The sequence below is a fragment of the Oryctolagus cuniculus genome, chromosome 13 (assembly GCF_964237555.1).
Source record: "Oryctolagus cuniculus chromosome 13, mOryCun1.1, whole genome shotgun sequence".
Taxonomy (NCBI): domain Eukaryota; kingdom Metazoa; phylum Chordata; class Mammalia; order Lagomorpha; family Leporidae; genus Oryctolagus; species Oryctolagus cuniculus.
Window position 1 is genome coordinate 45132364 of NC_091444.1, and position 23401 is coordinate 45155764.

The 23401-nt window shown below is 38.4% G+C and overlaps 1 protein-coding gene across 1 annotated transcript in view; it reads left to right on the forward strand.

Moving 5' to 3' along the window:
• MALRD1 (MAM and LDL receptor class A domain containing 1) overlaps positions 1-23401 on the forward strand; it is a 397632-nt gene that overhangs the window by 171313 nt on the left and 202918 nt on the right. The window contains exons 21-22 of the mRNA XM_008268638.4: positions 1427-1674; positions 5794-6085. Of these exons, the coding sequence (XP_008266860.3) occupies positions 1427-1674; positions 5794-6085 (540 nt within the window). The remainder of the gene's footprint in view (positions 1-1426; positions 1675-5793; positions 6086-23401) is intronic.

A 23401-nucleotide genomic window follows, 5' to 3' on the forward strand; every position in this document is an offset into this window, starting at 1 on the left:
TTGATTCTGTAGGATGGATTAATAGACGTCTATGGTCAGTGTGCTGAACCACAGGTCCATAGTGTTTAGATGGGAGAATGATTTTTAATCTCATGTAGATAAAAATGATTTGATTTCTGAGCAGCTACTCAACTGAGTTTCTATAAGAGAGAAATCTGAATATGTGTTGATATGTTACAACAGGGTATTCTTAAGAAATTATAGTTTTGGGGGCCAGTGTTCTGGTGTAGTAGGTTAAGCCTCTGCCTTTGGCACCAGCGTCCCATATGAGCGCTGACTTAAGTCACAGCTACTCCACTTCCAATCCAGCTCCCTTCTGATGGCCTGGCAAAGCAGTAGAAGATAGCCAAAGTCCTTGGGCTCCTGCACCTGTGTGTGAGACCCAGAAGATGCTCCCGGCTCCTGGCTTCGGATAAGCCCAGCTCCAGCCATTGGAGTCATTTGGGCAGTGAACCAGTGGATAGAAGACCTCTCTCTGTGTCTCTCTGTAACTCTTCCTCTCAAGTAAATAAACATTTTTATAGCTTTAGACACAATCTCAAATATACCTGTGTTTTTACATATTTTAAATTCGGTTGTAATAATCAAACAGAACTTAACAAAAAAGTATTGTTGTCGAATTCTAAATACATTTTATTACCGATAATAAAATTACATATTGGTATGCATCATGATGTGTATTTACTTACAGAATAACAATAGTGTCCCAAGCATATCATATTTAATTCTGTAAAATATGAGCCCTTCATACAGTATTGCCCAGTTTTATAACATCTTTGTTACCATTGTTAGCTTTATAATTTACCTACAGCATTGTAAAAATATTTATGTGTAATTTCTACCATTCTAGAAATGGAAGAAAGCACAACTTGAGCAATATTAGTAATGTAATATTTGAAAACACTTGTTGATAGTTTCAGTGTAACTTTATTTGCATTTCATTCAAATTATTGTAAATTAATTCAAATCAATAAATCATTAGCATTTTGTGTTTGACAATTTTCTCCTCTCTAAAGGGAGGATCTGTTCTAACACAATAACAATAAATGGTAACTCTTGCCTTAGGACATGATTGCCAAACTAAAGTGTATTCTAGAATAATAAACATCCTAAATTCTCAGCCAAGACCTAAAAAGCAAAGGTGATAAAATAGAATAAAATGACTCACTAGGTGTTTGGAGGAGGTAATGTATGTAATGCTGAATTATTTTCTCAAAATTCTCAGTCTGGGATGAGATTTGTGGGGCAACCAATTTACATGAGTCATGGAAATAGCTGTGTATAACAGTCTTCTTAAATGGTGCTGTAAAGGTAGTATTGCAAGGTTTTGAATATTACATGACACAGCAAGATCACTGTTAAGTGTGGACCATATGCTTTCAAGTCAGCCAATATCCTCTAACATAAGATTGAAAATGTTTTCCAGGTACCTCCAGGGAACGCTGCGATTTTGAGTTTGACCTTTGTGCCTGGGAACAGGAGCAGGATGAAGACTTTGACTGGAATCTGAAAGCTAGCAGCATCCTTGCCACAGGCACAGAGCCAGTGGCAGACCACACCTTGGGAAATTCATCTGGGCATTACATCTTCATAAAGAGCTTGTTCCCACAGCAGCCCATGAGAGCAGCTAGAATTTCAAGTCCAGTTATAAGTAAGAGAAGCAAAAATTGCAAGGTATGGAAAAATGATAGATTTTGTAATTGTTGGTGACACCAAATACAGAAAGTAGAATAGCTGGTGCCAGAACAAAGAGGAGTTAAAATTTTCTCTAGTTGGGATATGTGAAAAATGGAAAAGAGAGAGTTAGAATGAAAGGGAAGATTTATTTGAAATCTTAGAAGAATTTCCAATAGATAATTTCATACATTTCAGAATTTTGAAAACCATTGGGAATTTCATGGTTATAACTTGAAACCATGGATAATACAAAAAAGTGAAATATCAGTTGTTTTCCTTCAAAATGTAATGATTATTGGAACCATGGGAATTTCACCAACAGGAAAAAATTAAAAAGCAGTATAAAATATTATCAAGAATTACAGATTAGTTAGAGATACATGAAATGGTTAAAGTTTTCTTCATAGAAAAGACTGAATGTATCCATAAAAAAGGTACATTTCTATAAACAAAAAGAAAATATGGTCCTTAGCCTTTGAAAATTAGAAGATAAGGTGTATGAAGTGGCATCCCTTATGGGAGCCGGTTCAAGTCCTGGCTACTCCACTTCCCATCCAGCTCTCTGCTATGGCCTGGGAAAGCAGTAGAAGATGGCCTAAGTCCTTGGGCCCCTGTGCCCACATGGGAGACCTGGAAGAGGCTCCTGGCTTCAGATCAGCTCAGCTCTGCCCATTGCTGCCATCTGGGGAGTGAACCACTGGGTGGAAGGCTGCTCTCTCTGGCTCTACTTCTCTCTGTAACTCTTTCAAATAAATAAAAATAAATCTTTAGAAAAAAAGTTATAAATAGCACTGGGTGGCTCTTGGTGCCAAAGGCCACATATGACACATACTTGCTGGGTTTTCCACTCAGTTTTTTCATTGTTTGTGTTGTTTATTTTCCATAACAGATTTGAGTCAACTGGGATAGAACTTAAGTTTATTTAAGTTACAATATAAATTAAGCTCTCAGAGATGACTTCACAAGAACCTTACTTCTAAGAGAATGCTTCATAAATACCACATGAAATGTAATCTCTATAAGTTCTGCACACCTAGATTCTCTCTAGGGGTTCCCTACTATTTGAAGACTGAAAAGAGAGCAAAAATACATCTAGAAAGCTGTTAGCTGACCAAGTCAGATCTGGAAAGAGTTAAGTGATCTTTCTGTTTTTAAGTTGCACTCTTCTGCTAAACCTGTGTCCACAATAGAAGGACCCCTCACTCTGGAAGGGAGACACATTGACCAGCCTTCAACAGCCTACTACAGTCATTGTCTTCTTGTTTTTTTTTTTTTCCCTACAAAAAACTGGTTTTTGTTTTTGTTTTAGCTTTGGGTTTTTATATCTGTCGTAATATATTTCATGTATTGAGGGAATAAGGGAATAGGAAAGATGGAGAGAGATTGATGAAAGAAGTCAGACCTCTGAGTAACTGAATTCCCAGTGAAAATACCTCTCTACAAAAGGTAATATTTACAGGATTTGTATGTGTGTTATTGTGTGATACATATTACATTGTCATTGATGTTCCCTTGGGAATAGAGGTGTTGACTGGTTTTTCATCTTAACCTGATATTATCAATCAAGAGATGACCTTAATAAGACAGAGAAGTATTTACTGAGACGGAAGCACATACTCTTCATCATTGTCACGCAAAGATGGTGATGGTAATAAAACAGAACACTGAGTAGACCAGGCATGTGGCTGCCAGAGAGCCATGTAGAGGTGGGCCATGCACTTGTATCTTCTGGTACTTATTGATGCTGACAGTTCTCTCCGTTTCACTAAAATGGGTCAGCACCACCCCACAGGTTTCATCATTCTCAGGACAATTTTCAGCGATTATAAAATTTCTCATGTTTGAAAACTTAAAAGAAATTTTGGATCATAGAATAATATTTGATTATTTCATCTGCTTGGAAATTTGGATGTAGTCACTATGGTCCGTCTATTTTTAGTTGATATTTTTTGAAGCATTGCACAGTATACACTGTTTAATCAATTATTTATTTATTTATTTTTTGACAGGCAGAGTGGACAGTGAGAAAGAGAGACAGAGAGAAAGGTCTTCCTTTGCCGTTGGTTCACCCTCCAATGGCCACCACGGATGGCGCGCTGCGGCCGGTGCACCGCGCTGATCCAATGGCAGGAGCCAGGTACTTCTCCTGGTCTCCCATGGGGTGCAGGGCCCAAGCACTTGGGCCATCCTCCACTGCATTCCTTGGCCACAGCAGAGAGCTGGCCTGGAAGAGGGGCAACCGGGACAGAATCCGGTGCCTCGACTGGTACTCTCCTCTTAAAGTATACAGATTTTCTATTTTCTTTTCCCACAGTCCTCAACTAAAGAACTGCATGAAGGTAGCTTTGGTGTCATGACTGCTCCTCTTGCCACTTACAGAAAGTTCTTGATATCATCCTTCTAGAAACCACTGGCCTCTCTTGATAGCAAATGGCACCCCTCCCTGGACCAGCTCGATTCAGTCACCTATAAACATTGATGAACTACACCTGAGTACCTGCAGATTTGAGCTCTTACCTCACCGTCACTATACCACACTAGAACCCGGTGTGCCGGCGCCACAAGGCGGAGGATTAGCCTAATGAGCTGCAGCGCCGGCCAATTATTTATTTTTTAAAACAAGTTCACTTGCCTTGAGTATGCTATAGATGAACAGCTAGTATTTCAAAAATGTCTTTTCCTTGTGAAATTCATCCACTAAAATTTTTTCTAATCCATATAAATCAGAAGACAAAAACTTAAAAAGCATTTTTCCTCCAAATGTTCTCAGATTTTGATGCTGTACATAAAAGTGCCTGCAAATACAGTTAACTCTATCTTTAAAACATTAAATTGTTGATCTCTGAAAATCTCTTATTGTTAGGAAGAACTCCCAAGGCTGCTTCTAGCATTTCATGTAAAAGTTGGATAATTGTGTTCTGGTGGTTTTATTGTGTGTAGTGGAGTCCTGGGGGTCTTGTAGAACTAGGATAAATTGTTTCCAGTACAAGAATGTAGTAGAATAAGCAAGTGAGTGTTCTACTTCAATGAGAATTATTTAAGTTTCATGAGGGGGAAATGAACTCCTTAGTGTCTGCTACATATTGTTAAAGATTTGTTTATGTATTTGAAAAAGTTGCAGAGAGAGAGAGACAGAGAAAAATCTTGCGTCCACTGGTTCACTTCCCAGATGGCTGTGATGGCCAGACTGGGCCAGGCTGAAGCCAGGAGCTTTATCTGGGTTTCCCACATGGGTGGCAAGGGTCCAAGCACTTGGACTGTCATCTGCTGCTTTTCCCAGGCCATTAGCAAAGAGCTGGATTGAAAGTGGAGCCGCTGGGACATGAACCAGCATCTGTATGGGATGGTGGCATTGCAGGTGGTGGCAGCTTTACTGGCTATGCCACAATGCCAATCCCAGAAGGTCTTTTTAATACTTTGCTATCGAGTGCTATTTTATTCCTTTAATGTGGGCTTTGAGAGTTTATCAAGTGTCATGGTTCATTTTGAGCCACTGTATCAGAGTACCTGAGACTGGTTAATTTATAAAGAACAGAGATTTGTTTCTTACAGTTCTGGAGGCTTAGAGTCCAAGTTTGAGGTGCTTGCATCTGGCGAGAGCCTTCTTGCTGTGTGATATAATATCAAAGGGGGAATGCAAGAAAGATTATACAAAGAGAGAGTGCTGAATTTACTTCTGTAACAAACCTACTTTCTTCATAATGAACCCACTTTGCAACAGTAACATTAATACAGAGCCTTGGGACCTGTAATCACCTGTTAAAGATCCCACCTGTCAACACTTAGAGCAGTGGGGATTCAGTTCTTAACATGCATTTTGGGGAGTGCATTCAAAATATTGCTTTGAAGAATCCTGCTTTTAGAAGTTATAGAAAGTAAACGCAGTTCATTTTTCCTCCTAAATTTCTGTCTCTTCATGTGTTCTTTCATATATCAAAACGTGTGATTCAAGGCCATCCTGTCTTCATTTGGTGGTAAAGTACACACGGAGCAAAAGGACATGCACATCTTATTTTCCTTCTAGAATCTGTTAATAAAGTTGGAAGTAATGTGATATATCTACAAATAAAATGGAATTAATTGTCGTAATCATACATAATCTATTCTTGGTTACAGATCATTTTTCATTATCACATGTATGGAAATGGCATTGGGGCTCTCAGCTTGATCCAGGTATCAGTCTCAAACCAAACCAAGGTCCTCCTTAACCTCACTGCAGAACAAGGCAATTTCTGGAAGAGAGAAGAACTGCCACTGTTTGGTGATGAGGACTTCCAACTCAAATTTGAAGGAAGAGTAGGGAAAGGCTACCATGGTGATATTGCACTTGATGACATTGTGCTCACAGAGAATTGTCTGTCATCCCATCACTCTGTCAAAGAAGAACCAGCAGTGCCTCTCCCAACAGGTACATTTTAATTTGTGTTTGGTATATTTTTTAGGGTGGAGAGGGAGAAAGATGGGGTTATAAAAGATTTGACATAAACACCTAGGAATTTGTTGCTTTCATAATGAAAAAAGGAAATATTTTTAAACTAAAAATGATCATTGAAGTTTTTTATTTTTTATTTTTTGACGGGCAGAGTGGACAGTGACAGAGACAGACAGAGAGAAAGGTCTTCCTTTGCCATTGGTTCACCCTCCAATGGCCGCCGCGGCTGGTGCGCTGCGGCCGGCGCACTGCGCTGATCCGATGGCAGGAGCCAGGTGCTTCTCCTGGTCTCCCATGCGGGTGCAGGGCCCAAGCACTTGGGCCATCCTCCACTGCACTCCCGGGCCACAGCAGAGAGCTGGCCTGGAAGAGGGGCAACCGGGACAGAATCCGGCGCCCCGACCGGGACTAGAACCCGGTGTGCCGGCGCCGCAAGGCGGAGGATTAGCCTAGTGAGCTGCGGCGCTGGCCTCATTGAAGTTTTTACTTACAAAAATATCTTCCAATTTACATTAAGCTTTGGCATCTTTACCACTTCCTGAGTTCTGTATTCAGTCAGGTTCCTCTTATATCAGTAAAATAAGAGGACACTCCTGTGTATGTGTCTTATTCAGAATTCAATGTGAAAGGAAAATCTCTTCACTTAAAATATGAGCAGCAAGAGCAAAGCCACTCAATTTTAATAAGATATTATTAAAATTATACTCAGTTGCTTCTGAACCTAAAATGGAATCATGTCCCAATAAAGCTATCCTAAGTCCAAAATGCATTTAGTACTCCTAATTTAGCAAACATCATAACTTAGCAATCGAATATCATGTCCCTGCATATGGCTGGCCCAGGAAAAGATCAAAATTCAAAGTATGGTTTCTGTTGCTACCTCCCCATAACAAAGTAAAAAATTGTGAGTTGAACCTTTATAAGTCGGAGGCCATCTATATTTACCTTACTCTCTGTAGAACCATGGACATATCAGTTTGAATGATTGGGTTTATATATTGAAATGGTATAGATGATTGAATATGTACAAATGTCCCTTTGACCTAAAATAGCCTTTGGTGATTTGTCTAAAGGATTATATTAAAATGTAGAGTTGGTAGATATTCTATATAATGCATGTAGTCACAATGTTGTAAGAAGTAGGAATAGCAGGCACCAGTAATTTATTCAATTTATTAGCAGCATGAGATGAAAATAAACACAGTATGATTTATTAAATGAGAAAACAAATTTTGTCGGTCATTAAAATGACCAAAATAAGTATTTTTTCAACTTTTATTTAATAAATATAAATTTCCAAAGTGCAACTGTTGGATTATAGCAGCTTTTCCCCCCATACCTTCTTTCCCACCCACAACCATCCCATTTGCCACTCCCTCTCCCATCCCATTCTTCATCAAGATTCATTTTCAATTATCTTTATATACAGAAGATCAACTTAGTATATACTAAGTAAAAATTTCAACAGACTGCACTCACACAGACACACAAAGTATAAAGTACTGTTGGAATACTAGCTTTACTGTTAATTCTCATTGAAAACACATTATGGACAGAGTTACTCCTGTTGTTGAATTAACAATTGGCACACTTATTTATGACATCAGTAATCACTCGAGGTTCTTGTCATGGGCTGCCAAGACTGTGGAAGCCTCTTGAGTTCACAAACTCCAACCTTATTTAGACAAGGCCTAGTCAAACTGGAAGTTCTCTTCTCCCTTCAGAAAAAGGTACCTCCTTCTTTGATGACCTGTTCTTTCCACTGGGATCTCCTTCACAGAGATCTTTCATTTAGGTCATTTTTCTTGCCACAGTGTCTTGGCTTTCCATGCCTAAAATACTCTCATTGGCTCTTCAGCCAGACCTGAATGCCTTAAGGGCTGATTCTGTGCCAGAGTGCTATTTAGGACATCTGCCATTCTATGAGTCTGCTGTGTATCCTGCTTCCCATGTTGGATTGTTTTCTCCCTTTTTTATTCTATCAGTTAGTATTAGCAGACCCTAGTTTTGTTTATGTGATCCCTTTGACCCTTAATCCTATCATTATGATCAATTGTGAACTAAAATTGATCACTTGGACTAGTGAGATGGCATTGGTACATGCCACCTTGATGGGATTGAATGGAATCCCCTGGCACGTTTCTAACTCTACCATTTGGGGCAAGTCAGCTTGAGCATGTCCCAAATTGTACATATCCTCCCTCTCTTTTCCCATTCTTATATTTAACAGGGATCACTTTTCAGTTACATTTAAACACCTAAGAATAATTGTGTGTAAATTACAGAGTTCAACCAATAGTATTAAGCAGAACAAAAAAATACTAAAAGGGATAAAGTATTAAGTTGTTCATCAATAATAAGGACAAGGGCTGATCAAGTCACTGTTTCCCATAGTGTCCATTTCACTTCAACAGGTTTCCTTTTTGGTGCTCGGTTAGTTGTCACAGTTCAGGGAGAACATATGATATTTGTCCCTTTGGGACTGGCTTATTTCACTCAGCATGATGTTTTCTAGATTCCTCCATTTTGTTGCAAATGACTGGATTTCATTTTTTTTTTTTACTGCTGTATTGTATTCTATAGAGTACATGTCCCATAACTTCTTTTGCAGTCTTCTGTTGATGGGCATTTAGGTTGATTCCATGCCTTAGCTATTGTGAATTTAACTGCAATAACCATTGAGGTGCAGACAGCTCTTTTATTTGCCAATGTAATTTCCTTTGGGTAAATTCCAAAGAGTTGGGTGGCTGGGTCATGTGGTAGGGCTATATTCAGGTTTCTGTGCAATCTCCAAACTGTCTTCCATAGTGGCTTGACCAGTTTGCATTCCCACCAACAGTGGGTTAGTGTCCCTTTTTCCCCATATCCTCTCCAGCATTGTTGTTAGTTGATTTCTGTATGTCATTAAAATGACCAATATCAGTATTTTAACTTTGAAGTAAGTATAGAAATGCAAAATATTATTATAATTATATCAGAATTATATCTATTTTAATTAATGAAAATAAAACTAATTTCTTTGCTTTGGCTTTCAACTTGTGGTTTTAACGTGATAAGTGGAATGGTATTATTGCCATTTATATCTTTTTTTTTTTTTTTTTTTTTTTTTTTTTTTTGACAGGCAGAGTGGACAGTGAGAGAGAGAGACAGAGAGAGAAAGGTCTTCCTTTGCCGCTGGTTCACCCTCCAATGGCCGCCGCTGCAGCCGGCGCACCGCGCTGATCCTGGCAGGAGCCAGGAGCCAGGTGCTTTTCCTGGTCTCCCATGGGGTGCAGGGCCCAAGCACCTGGGCCATCCTCCACTGCACTCCCTGGCCATAGCAGAGAGCTGGCCTGGAAGAGGGGCAACCGGGACAGAATCCGGCGCCCCAACCGGGACTAGAACCCGGTGTGCCGGCGCCGCAAGGTGGAGGATTAGCCTATTGAGCCACGGCGCCGGCTTGCCATTTATATCTTAACTTCCCCTTTTCTTTCTTTTTTATTTTTTAAAGATTTTATTTATTTATTTGAGAGGTAGAGTTACTGGCAGTGAGAGGGATAAACAGAGAGAAAGGTCTTCCATCCACTGGTTCACTCCCCAAATGGCCACAACGGCCAGAGCTGCGCCGATCCAAAGCCAGGAGCAGGTGCTTCTTTCTGGTTTCCCATATGGGTGCAGGGGCCCAAGGACTTGGGCCATCTTCTACTGCTTTCCCAGGCCATAGTAGAGAGCTGGATTTGGATTGGAAGATGAGCAGCCAGTCTAGAATCTGCACCCATATGGGATGCTGGCACCTCAGGCAGAAGATTAACCTACTGCGCCACGGAGCCTGCCCTCTTCCCCATTTTTTTCAAAGGAAGTATTCTCATTTGCTTAAGGGTAAGTTTCTGGATAAATATTTCCCAGTTACATAAGCCCTTTGCAAGGCATATTTCTGATGATATGTGAATTGTATAAAGTAATGCAAATATCTCAAGATCTGTAGTAGAGTTGCATAGACTTAATGTTGTAGAGTCCTCATTCTAATATACTTTGAGAAAATTTCTGCATTTTATTCTGTGTAGGATATTTCAATGGCTGTCCTAGATGCTGTACAGATTTGGCCTTTTGAATAATGATTTTATGATAATTTAAAAATTCTCACAGCATCCCAATAGTGAGGGTGTAAAAATTTTACACTGAACCCCTTCAAAACTTACTGAAAAGCAATTAAATGGGATACAGGAGGAATAACCAGGGGTTGGTGTTGTGGTTTAGTAGATAAAGTTGCCACCTGAAAAGCCAGCATCCCATATGATCACCGGTTCATGTTTCAGCTTCCCTGTTAATGGCCTGGGAAATGCAGTGGAAGATGGCCCAAGTGCTTGGGGCCTGTGCTCTCATGGGAGAGCTGGATGAAGCTCCTGGCTTCAGCAAGCCCAGTGCTGGCCATTGTGGCAATCTGAGGAGTGAACCAGCAGATGGTCCCCCCTCTCTCTTAACTCTTTCAAAATAAATAAATAAATCTTAATAAAAAGAGGAATAACAAATCCTGTTGGAGATATGAAGATCTTAAGTCTATAATTTTTTAAATAAGTCCTTATGAAAAAAACTTCTAAAAGTAAAGTTTAAAAATAAATATAAAGTAGTGCAGATTGTGTATTGATTGTGAAAATAAGGATACACAATAAAATTGAGGCTCTTTATATATCCTTTTTTTTTTTTGACAGGCAGAGTGGACAGTGAGAGAGAGAGACAGAGAGAAAGGTCTTCCGTTTGCCATTGGTTCACCCTCCAATGGCTGCCGCGGCCGGCACATCGCGTTGATCCGAAGCCAGGAGCCAAGTGCTTCTCCTGGTCTCCCATGCGGGTGCAGGGCCCAAGCACTTGGACCATCCTCCACTGCACTCCTGGGCCATAGCAGAGAGCTGGCCTGGAAGAGGGGCAACCTGGACAGAATCCGGCACCCTGACCGGGACTAGAACCCGGTGTGCCAGCGCCGCAAGGCGGAGGATTAGCCTATTGAGCCACGGCGCCGGCTATCTTTATATATCCTTACAATATTTGAGGTATTTTGTTAAAATTTTTGATGAGTAGAAAAGAAGAAATTTTCTGTTCTTAAAAATAACTCAATATTGGGACTGGCACTCTGGCACAGCACATTAAAGCCCCAGACTGCAGCACCAGTATCCCATGTGTGTGCAGGTTTGAGTACTGGCTGCTCCCACTTCCGATCCAGCTCCCTGCTAATGTGCCTGGAAAAGTAGCAGAGCATGGCCCAACTGCTTGGGCCCCTGCACCCAAGTGGGAGACCCAGAATAAGCTTCTGGCTTCCGCCTGGCACAACCCTGTTCATTGGGACCATTTGGGGAGTGAACCAACAGATAGAAATCTCTCTCTCTTTCTTTAGCTCTTTCTGTAACTCTGTCTTTCAAATAAATTAAAATAATCTTAAAAAATAAAATAACTCAAAATGAAAAGAGTGAATAGGTAAAATAAACCAAACTAACTCTAATGTTTAGTAGAATATAATTCAATGCTGCAGGAAATATAAAAATATAATGAGGATATAGAGAAGACAAAGCATCCAGCTGAGGATATCTAATTTTAGACTTATTTACAGGATGCTCAGGTGCAGTAGGATTAGATAATACGGTAAAGGAAGCACCACTGGAGGGTCAAATGGTGAGGCAGAGGGGTGGAGAGGGTGAGAGAGAAGAAGCATCACAAAGCCATTGGATGTGGGTTGTGGTGGCAATTAGACTGAAACAGGCATACCTTCTCATTCCATAAGGGATGAATAGGCAAGAAGGAAGGCATAACTGGTTCCAAGAAAGTCTAAAACCCAACAGAGAAAACAACATTAAGTCCTGAAGCATGAAAATCCATTGACAATATATTGAATGATCTTAGAAATTGTATTAAATGGGTCTTCTCAGCCTCCAGACAATGACACAAACAAACAAGAATTAATATAGGAATATAAAATGTTAATGTAAAAGCATTATATTTATTTAAAATATATGAAGAGTTTTATATTTTTGTATAATAGAAATATGTACAACTTCATATAGATTTTGATAACTGATAGGAGTGGCTACTGAAGGAAGACTCTGAAACCCTTTTTTCTATTCAAAGAATTCTGAAAATTGAAGTGAAATATTTCTAGATATCACAGTTATGATGCTTAAATTCAAATAAAGCAGATAAAAACTACATATGAGTTCATTTTCCTATATAATACCTATGTGTTTTTACCTGCCTTTAGAAACTAAAAGCAAACAGCCATCTCTTGGTAAAAGTGATATGCTAAATTTAGTTTAGAGACTCAAAATGTGAAATAATTCTGACAAACCATGATTTTATGTGTATTGGGAGGACTCTGTTGGAGTATTTGTCATTTGGAGGACAGTGTATGTATGTAATTGGGTTGGGGGGTGGAATTGGGGATTAGGGATAGGAGTATCCTGAATAAGTCAAAGTCTAAAGTGCTTCATTTGCTCTTCATGAAAGTTGATACAAGGAAGTGAAGTGGCATTCAATAAAAACACAACACTCATGCAAGTCACAAATATAAGCCACATATCTGATTTTATATTATCCAGAGTAAAGTTAAAAAAAAGTGAATTTAATTTTGATAATGTATTTTCTTTAACTCTGTCCTTCCAAGTTATTACCATTTTGGCACAAATAAATATAAAATATTAATGAGAAAATTTATATTTTTGTTTTCATACCCAGTCTTTAACATCACTGTACACTTGTATACTCATAGCACATCTCAGTTTGCATTAGCCACACATCAGCTGCTTAGTCCTTTGGTTACCTTATTGGACAGTACAGGAGATAAAGTGAATCCTCTTGGGCACTTTGGAGTCTGTCTTTGATGATAATAGGATTCTAGTAGTTGGGGAAAATTCTTAATCATAGTAACAGGCTTATTTAAATAGAACCACAGAATGTATATCCGCAGGTCAAATGTGAAAGTTGAAGCATTATATGCTGGTGGACTAAGTATTAATATCGGGCTTTCTGAATTACTATGCAGCTTATCCATGAAAGTTCCTCACCCATAAAGCAGATAGAATATCTACCTCTTTCTTAGATTATAAAGTTTTAAAGAACTAAGAGATATATGATTACACGATTTGTTTAGTGTAATATGTGGCAGGCATTTATATGATAAAAATCTCATTTTATATCATCTTCCATTTTTGGCATCTTTACCGGTGTTCTTTAGATGATGTAAACATTTAAAAGTAAGCCTCTATTTTGATTAATTAGACTCACTGATTCTGGATTGAGTTCTACATCTCCCAAAATGTATGTTTTGCCCCACCCTGTCTTTTCTATTTTGAGTTATCCTTGTCATCACCTTTAGACTACACACATGAATATGAAGAAAAGTCTATGTGAATTACAATCATTTCCAGAAGTTTAATGGGTGTTTCCAGTATTTCTGGAACATAATTACATTTATTCTGGTTCTCCTTGTTTAAGCTCCAACTGTTTTCACAGTAATAAGAAATTAATAATCACTAAAAAATTGCAAATATAAACACATACATGCATGTACATTATTTATGAGACACCAAAAAACCAATTAGAAATTTTTTCAATAAGATTGTTTAATTATATGCTTGTATACTCTGCCAAAAAATGATTTTTGCCAAGCTTGGCACATAATCATCTTTTTTTTCCTGCCTCTCTCTTCCTGGTGGAGAGATTGTGAAATTAAGCTCTGCATAAGTTGAAATTTCATAAAAGCATGTTGTATACTGCTGTTCTACCTTTCTCATGTTCTTGTTATTCAAAACAGGGATTCAGATTTCTTATGCCCTTCCTGTTCCCTTCAAAGAAATTCATCTCACAAAAGTCCCATGTCTAATTGCTAAATGTGTTCATTTATTATTGAAAATAATAGAAGTTAGCAGTCACAATATAGATCCAAAGTAATATTGAAATTATAGTCATGGACAGATGAAAAAGACAAAGATGAGATTAAAGTGGTTTGATGTTTTGGGCTTACAAGCTCTTAAAACATAGAACTGATGTTCATAGAAGTTTGATGACTTGTATGGGTATGATATGAGTTAGGGATAGAAAAGAAGTTGATTTTCATATATATACTCCAAAATGCTTTCCTGATAGAAAATCTCTTGGTTTTGAATATCCAAATTTTATAGAATGCTTATATCTCATTTTACCCTGTTTTCCTGGTTGTGATTTTTTTGGCTAATATATATATTGGAAAAACATGTACATCACATAAAACAAAACTCACTGGAGTACTTTCTGGGTAATACATTGCACAAGAAAAAGCTCATGTTCCAATTCAGATTGAACTGGTAGACGAAGATTTGAAAATGTCATAGAATGACAGCACAGAGGATTCCCTCCTGACTGATGCTGTGGCTATGAGAAGTGCATGGTGCATTTCTGCTGAATGTATTTCTTCAAGTTGATTTTTTTTCTAGAAAGTTTTCTTCATGAATTTTAGCAGATATTAAGTACAAAAACAAACTTAAATTTTAAAATGAAAGGATAGTAAGCTATGGAATTAGCAGGAACATTTATAAGTAACTTTTTAATAAAAATTCTGATTATTCCTAACGTATTTTATTTGAAAGATAGAGTTTGCTGTTATTATAGCATAGTGGGTTAAGCTGCTACTTACAATGCAGGCACACTGTATTGTGGTTCTGGTACGAGTCTCAGCTGCTCTGCCTGTGACCCAACTCCCTGCTAAAGCACCTGGAAAAGCAGCAGAAGATGGCCCACGTGCTTGGGCCCCTGCTATCCATGTGGTATAACCAGATGGAGTTCTGGCTCCTGACTTTGGCGAGTGTCAGTCCCAGACATTATGATCATTGCCTTTCAAATAAACAAACACAGTTTAAGAAGAAGGCGTGCACACAAGTGAACCGGGAATGGTCCAGGCCAAAACCAGGAGCCTGAGACTCATTCCAGGTCTCCCACTTGTGTGGCTTGGGTTATTATTTGTTGCCTCCTAGAGCCTTCGTTAACAGGAAACTGGATCAGAAGCAGAGCCAGGACTTGAACCCATGGACTCTGATGTAACATGCAAACATCTTTTTGTTTTTAAAGGTTTATTTATTTGAAAGGCAGAGTTACACCCATCCACCCACACACACACACACACACAGATTGATTGATTGATTGATTGATGTTCCATCCATTGATCTGTTCCCCAAATGGCCACAACAGCATGAGTTAGACCAGGTTGAAGCCAGGAACCAAGAGCTGTCTCTAGGTCTCCCCTCTCACGTGGGTGCTGGGAGCCAAGCACTTGGGCCATCATCAGCTGCTTTCCCAGGCACATTAACAGGGAGCTGGATTGGAAGTAGAGCAGCCAGGTCTTGAACTGGTGCCCAAATGGGATGCCAGTGTCACAGGCAGCAGGTTTACCTACTATACAACACCGGCCACAACATGCAAACACCTTAGCCACTATGCCAAAAGCTTACCCCTCTATATAACTTTGGAAGGAAATCACTTGTCATTGTCATTCTTCCATGCATTCATGCCTATAAATGTTCCATTCCTCAATTTTGGTTTCCCTTAGGTCCATAGACTGGATATTATTCATGATATTTTGTAAATATTATGAAGAAAAATTACCCAACAAGCATGGACAGTTTTTATACTGTTTTATGGCTTGGACCAAGACTTCAGAGTAAAAATACAGGTCAGCCTGGAAATGGAAAAATTAGAATTTTCTGTTGGTTAGATTTGCACTTGACTGTATGAGAGCACTCATTTATCAATTCAAAACAATTTGTGACCACCTTGTTTATCCCTCATCTTGCTTAGTGCAAAAGAAATTGAACTGAGTGAAATTCAGTTCTCTACTGCTCACTTAGCATAAAGTATTGTTTGTGCTGGGAAATTGCTTGAGCACGTATTTGTGAAAGGACTTCAATTTCATCATCCTTATTGCTTTTCCAAGAATATTCATTTGAATATGTGCACGTGCTAGCTATTTTTCAAATGTTTTGGTGACTTTTACTGCACATATAAACATACAATATTTTTGAATGTCTTAGTAATTTAAACTCCATGCATAGTGTAGTACAATAAAGTACTAGTGTAGAAATCAATTTTCCTGTAATGGGAGGATTTTAATGTTCTAGAAATTATATCATAGGATCTTGCCAGAATGTGCATCTCAGATTTCAATTTATATTAATACTCGAGCCATTCCACATAAATTTAAAATGTTGGTGTAATATTTTTATAATCAATGTTCATATTAAAGATTTGATGATTAGTACAAAGCTCCATCACACAATCAGTATAGGCTGCTCTCTGCAAGCTGTGATATGCCATGTTGGTATATTTTCAGAGGTTCTGTGCAAACTTTTGAGGCAGTATATTCTTTTATGTAGTATTGTGGTTTATCAGTGATTTATAGTACCTTTTAATACAATATAGTTAAAGCATATATGCACACATATACAAGGGTACTTCAAAATGTTTATGGAAAATAATATTAAATGATAAGTGTATTTTAATACAAAAAAGTTTGAAAACCATGCATATTAGGGATCTCCATAAAGTTCAAGGGCAATGTGTTAGAGAGAAAATGCATGGATTTCAGTGTTTTTCACCAATGTAAAATTATTCTTAATTCCATTTTCCATGAACTCTTTAAGGTCCCCTCATACATATTCATATATATATGTAAGATCTTTAGCTAGAAATCAAGATTCCCCCTAACAATGTCTTAAGCAGCCCTTCAAAGTAATGAAGAGAGAAAGAAAATAGCTAATAGATATGTTCTAATTTTTCTTTAAGGTATGCTTCTAGATGTTGCTAAAGCATACTGATACAACATTAACCAGAATTTAGTAGTACAACTAGATAAAAATCTCTCACAAATAATTTTACTGAAGTCATTTTACTGAGTGTTAAACTAAAGTTAGGAGAGGAAATATGAGCAAAACCACAACTGCCTATGAAGCATATTCATGCACTAATCCTCCCTCCTTCACGATGGTAATGTCCATGTGGCTTCTGGATAGCAGGGTTCCTTTGTATCTAAGACATATAAGGGAAATAGAGAGCTGCAAAAATGAAGAAGAAAGATTAAACTATCTGGGAAACTTTGATATTCAGCTGATGACAGAAGCATAAATGCACAGAGAAAACTGGTCTTCTATTGGTTATTTGCTTAATGACAACTTGCAGAGCCAAAAGGACAGAAACAAAGATAGTCTAGGTTTCTCAAAGGAGAGCCCCAGGTCTAAGCTGCAAATAGCACTCTACATAAAGCATACATATTGGAGTTTAATTACCAAAGATTAAAAAGTTGGCATCCAAATTTTGTGGCTTTTCTTTCTTCTCTCCTCCCTTCTCTTCTCATGAGCTGAGCCTTTCAGTAAGGCTGTCGATTAAATATTTGGGGCCTGGGAAGTATTTTGGAGCATGACCACTAAAATATAACCATGAGCTTCAATCTTATAATAGAAATAATCGATTTTATTAAAAAATATTTACAAAGTATTTGCAATATTTATAGCTGAATGCAAACAAGGAACTGTAGACTAATCTTTGTTATAATTCTCAAGACATGAAAGAGTCAGGTTTAAACTGGAAGGCTCTCACGTGTTTTATTTTTTATTTAAAAATTATTTTAAGGTTTATTTACTAACATTAAAGAGCAAAAGAGGCGGGGAGAAAGTCTTCCATTTGCTGGTTACCGCCCCAGATGGCTGCAACAGCCAGGCCTGGACCAGGCTGAAACCAGGAGCCAAGAGCTTCATCAAGGTTTCCCATGTGGGTGACAGGGCCACAGACACTTGGGGCACCCTCCATTGCTTTTCTCAGGCCATTAGCAGGGAGGCAGATCAGAAGTATAGCAGTGGGGATGTGAACCAGTGCCCATATGTGATACCAGCATCACAGGCACTGGCTTTACATGTTATGCCACAATGCCAGCCCCTCTCATGTGTTTTTAATTTTTTTTTTTGACAGGCAGAGTGGACAGTGAGAGAGAGAGACAGAGAGAAAGGTCTTCCTTTTGCCGTTGGTTCACCCTCCAATGGCCGCCGCTGCAGCCAGTGCACCGCGCTGATCCGATGGCAGGAGCCAGGAGCCAGGTGCTTTTCCTGGTCTCCCATGGGGTGCAGGGCCCAAGCACCTGGGCCATCCTCCACTGCACTCCCGGGCCATAGCAGAGAGCTGGCCTGGAAGAGGGGCAACCGGGACAGAATCCGGCGCCCCAACCGGGACTAGAACCCGGTGTGCCAGCGCCGCAAGGTGGAGGATTAGCCTATTGAGCCACGGCGCCGGCTCTGTTTTTAATTTTTATCTTTAATATTGTTCTGGATAAATAGTAGGCCTTAATCAGTGTTTATCACAGGAATGATGAAATCAGTTTTGAATCACAAAATAGCTTTTAATGTCTTGCTTTTCTTACCAAGTTCAGTGAACATGGCAAGTACTGTCAAAATTTAAAGTTAAAAAATTTTTATTAGAAAAAAATGGGCATTAATACAGAAATAGTGTAACCCAAATGTGGAAAGCAAACATTCATCAAATATAAAGATTTAAAGATTAACCTTCTGCTTTAAGTGCAAACCAAAAATGAATTCATGCTGAGGCTTTTTAAAAATTATTTATTTGAAAGCCAAAGCTACAGAAAGAGAAATACAGAGAGCTTCCATCCACTGGCTCACTCCCCAAATGACCAAATGGCCAGGGCATTATGGGCCATTCTGAAGCCAGGGGCTTGGAATTCCATCTGAATCTCTTATGTGTATGGAATAGGTCCAAGCACTTGAGTCATCTTCCTTTGCTTTCCTAGGCACATTAGCAGGGAGCTGGATTGGAAGTGGAACAGTCAGGACTTGAACTGGTACCTACATGGGATGCTGGCATGCAGATGTTGGCTTACCCCACTGTGCCACAATGCCAGTCCCCTTGCTGAAGTTTAAAGATGGCCATATGGTTCCTGATACATGGAAAAAGGCATGACTTATGATTATGTCATTTTGCTCTGGTTAGTTGCTTTTTCTTTGAAGTCTTTATCTTGGGGATCATTATACTCAGTAGAAGCAGTGATTTTTAATTGTCCTGAATTAATCTTAGTGCAAAGTGGAAGGAAAAGCTAAGAAGTCCCCATTACACTGTTGAATGTAGAGAAACTGCTGTGCATCTTAAAGACCAGACCTTCCAAAAGAATTATTTTCCAAAAGAATATTCAAGATTTTACTTATGATGGTAGTATTGTAATACAGTGTGAAGACATGAATATAAAACATATTTTTCTTTACCAAGAAGGATTTTTATTTCTTAATTTTGTTTAAATGATCTTTAGTGATGAGTGTGTTCATTGGCACATCTATTAAATTATGCTATCTTATTTGCACAAAATCTCCTGCTACAATGTTTAACATATGGTCAACACATACTGCTTTAAGTATGTTTTGTATTACAATATAGCCTTACAGTTTACCTTAAAAATAGAAAGGGACAGGTGTTCAGCTTTGTAATTAAGATGTCTGCATACCATATTTGATTGCCTGGCTTTGATATCCAGCCCTGACTCCTGACTCCAGCTTCCTGTTATTGCAGACTTGGGTGGCAACAGTGATGGTCAAGTGATTGGATTCCTGCCACCCATGTATGTGGCCTGGATTGAGATCCTGGTTCCTGGCTTTGCCTCTGGCCCCAGACCTGGCCATTTAGGGCATCTGGGAAGTGAACCAATGGATGGGAGCAATTTTTGTCCCTCAAATAAACAAATAAAAACTTAAAATATGCAGAAGTATAATTTTTAGCAAAACAGTGTAGCAAAGACTGCTACACTTAATATTATTCATGTGATAGTGCAAACCATCTTGAGAAAAGTTACTTTGTTTTAAAATGGTTTGGAATATGTTTGAAAGTAGTTTGACATATCTCCAAGATGTTGAAATTGGATGATAATGATATTCAATCTATTATTCATTTTAAGTAACAAAATAACAAGAAAATTTATATATTTTTGCTAGATCCATGCAAATTCCTGGTTTTCTCTAGTAAATGTAGGCTATAATCTAGGGAAAGTAGGGTTAATGTAAAGATAGCACATGTTAATTTTATTTTCCAGAGGAACAGAGTATATAATGTGTCTTAGGTAGAATATAACTGACCGTTAATCCTTAAGAAGAAAAAAGAAAATATAATCATTGAAATATTCAAATAGCTCTTCCTTGTTAGTGAAAATCATTTTGGAAGTTATAGTTTTGGTCTTGATGCTGCCATGGCTTCCTTTTTCTCAGAAATGAGTGTTTGTGAACATACCAATCTATATGACAGGCCACTTTTTTGGAGTTTCCTTTGTAACTTTGTATACAAATTAAAACAACATCTGGAGTGACAGGAACGAAATTAAATTGTAAGTCTTCTCTATTCACCAATAATGTATATTACTCTCTCTTTCTTTCTTTCTTTCTTTCTTTCTTTCTTTCTTTCTTTCTTTCTTTCTTTCTTTCTTCAAGTTCTATTTATTTATTTGAAAGGCAGAGTAACAGAAGAGAAGGAGAGACAAAGACACCTTCCATCTTCCAGAGATGGCCTCTATGGCTGGTACTGGGCCAGGCTGAAGCAGGGACCTTCTTCCAGGTCTCCCATGTGGGCAGCAGGGACCCTAGTACTTGAGTTATCTTCTACTTTCCAAGGCTCATTAGTAGGGAGCTGGTTCGGAAGTGGATCAGCCAGGACGTGCACCAGCACCTATATGGGATGCTGGCATTACAGGCGACACCATAATCTGCTACATCGCCATGCTGGCCTGCCATTTTCTTTTTTTCTTTAATTATGAAAGCTGATGATTTACAGGGCCATACTTTAGGTATACTCTGCATATTAAAAATACAGAGATGAAAGCTGTGGAGAAAATTAGACTTAGTTGGTGGGCATCTGATACACCTTAAGAGCCATCTTGATTATTTGCTGTAAGATGCATAGGTAGAGAGAGACATTTCAGAAGTTCAGTTCTCCTCCCAGCTAAATGATTCCCAGTGCTCATACAATGTGAAAAACTGTTATTGTTCACTAGGTTATTCAGTAGGGTTCCCAGAAGTCAGGCTTGGTAGCAGAGATACACCATCCTAAAGGACAGTGTAGAAGTGTCATAACAAAGTTTAAAAACAAGGCTCACAAAGAGCAATCATCTGCAAATATTAATTTATTTTTATTAACCAGTAATAATTATAGATATTTATAATTTATAGTGCAATATTTCAACAGGTATACAATGTGTGCTGATCAAAACATGGTAATTAGCGTTTTCTTTTCCTTATTATTTTATGCTTGGAGACTTGGAGTTTCTTTACTCCAGTTCTTCATAGGAGACATAATGTACTATTGTGAATCATCAAGTAATTTCTTTGCTGCTAGTATGAAGGCAAACTTAACTGTCTTATATTTTAATTAATATTGTGGTATGAACACTCAACATGAAATCTATCCTCTAAAGTTTTTAACTGCATAGTACTACATCACAAACCATAGGTACAATTTTGTGCAGCTGATCCCTAGGACTTACCTTCCATTACTGAAACTTTATGCCTGTTGTAACATTTTTCTGATTTCCTGTTTTTCCAATCCTCAACCTGTAGCAACACTAATGTAATATATTTCCTTAAATTTGACAGCTTGGATCCCTTGTATGAGTGGAATCATGTAATGTTTGTCCTGTGACTCGCTGATTTCATTTCGCAGAATGTCCTTCAGAGTCATTATTTTGCCACATAATGGCAAAATTTTCTTATTTTTTTTAAAGATTTTATTTATTTATTTGAAAGGCAGACCATGAGAGGTTCACCCCCAAGATTGTCGGGATGGCTGGAGCAGAGCCAATCTAAAACCAGGAGCCAGGAACCTCCTCCGGATCTCCAATGCGATTGTAGGGGCCCAAGCGCTTGGGCCATCTTCTTACTGCTTTCCCAGACCAGAGCAGAGAGCTAGATTGGAAGTGGAGCAGCCAGGACTATAACTGGCACCCTTATGGGATGCTGGCACCGCAGGCAGAGGATTAACCTACTGTGCCACAGCACTGACCCCAAAATTTTCTTATTTTTAAAGGCAGAATAATATTCCATTGTGTGTGTGTGTGTGTGTGTGTGTGTATCACCATCTTGCTATTTATTATCCATTGGTGGATATTTGTGTTGTTTCTGTATTTTGGCTATCATGAATAATACTGAAATTATTATGAGAGTGCTAGTTTTTTTATGGTGAAAGAGTATTCAATTTTGTCCAATGCCTTTTGTGTACCTATTGGAATTACCACAAGAATTTTATGTTAATCTGGTATATCCCACTAACTGACTTACAGTTGTTTAAATTTCTTCATGTACCATGTATAAATTTCATTTGATAATGGTGTATGAATCTTTTAAAGATTTATATACTAGCTTTTTTGTTATTACCGTGAAATATCTAACTTTATACAGATAAAGTAATTATTTTGCTTATGGTTTTAAAAGTTTAAATTCAAGATCGGGCAGCATCATTGCTTTGGCTTCTGATTAGAGTAAGGACAGAATCAGTGGAGAGAAAGAATCACATGGTGAACCAGGATGCAGACAGCATCTGCCTGACTCGAGCTTAACTTTTATAAACAACTCTCCTGTGAGAACTCTCTTCCAAGGACATTCCTCCAATGACTTAAGGCTCCTCCACTAGACCTACCTCCCAAATGCCATAATTGGTTTGAGTTTCTACCCTCTTATTACCATCATTTTATGACTTTGAGCCTTGAGGGTCTTAATTAGTTTACAAGCCATATCAAGTTAAAATCATAGATATTTGATAGTATTTTAAAAATGCTTACTTATGTAAAAGGCTGAGTGACAGAGATCTTCCATCTGCTGGTTCACTTCCAAAATGCTCACAGTAACCAGGGCTGGGTCAGGCAGAAACCAGAAGCCAGGAACTCCACCTGGCAGGAACCTAAGTACTTGGGCCATCATCTGATGCTTTGTAGGAACATTGCAGGAAGTTGGATTAGAAGTAGAGAAGCCAGGACTCAATCAGAAACTCCAGTAAGATGCAGGCGTTCCAAGCAGCAGTGCAATCTCCTGTACCAAACACCTGCTCCAGTTTACCAATATTTTGTTGAGGATTATTGCCTCCATGATTGTTTTTTTTTTTTAAATTCTATTCAAGATATACAAATTTCATGTATTTCATATATACAGACTTAGGAACATAGTGATATTTTTCACCCCCCTACCCTCCTTCCTGCCCACACTCCCACCCTTCATTATTTTCCAGGATAGTGGCCTTTAGTTTTCTTCTGTTTTACAGTATCTTTGTCTC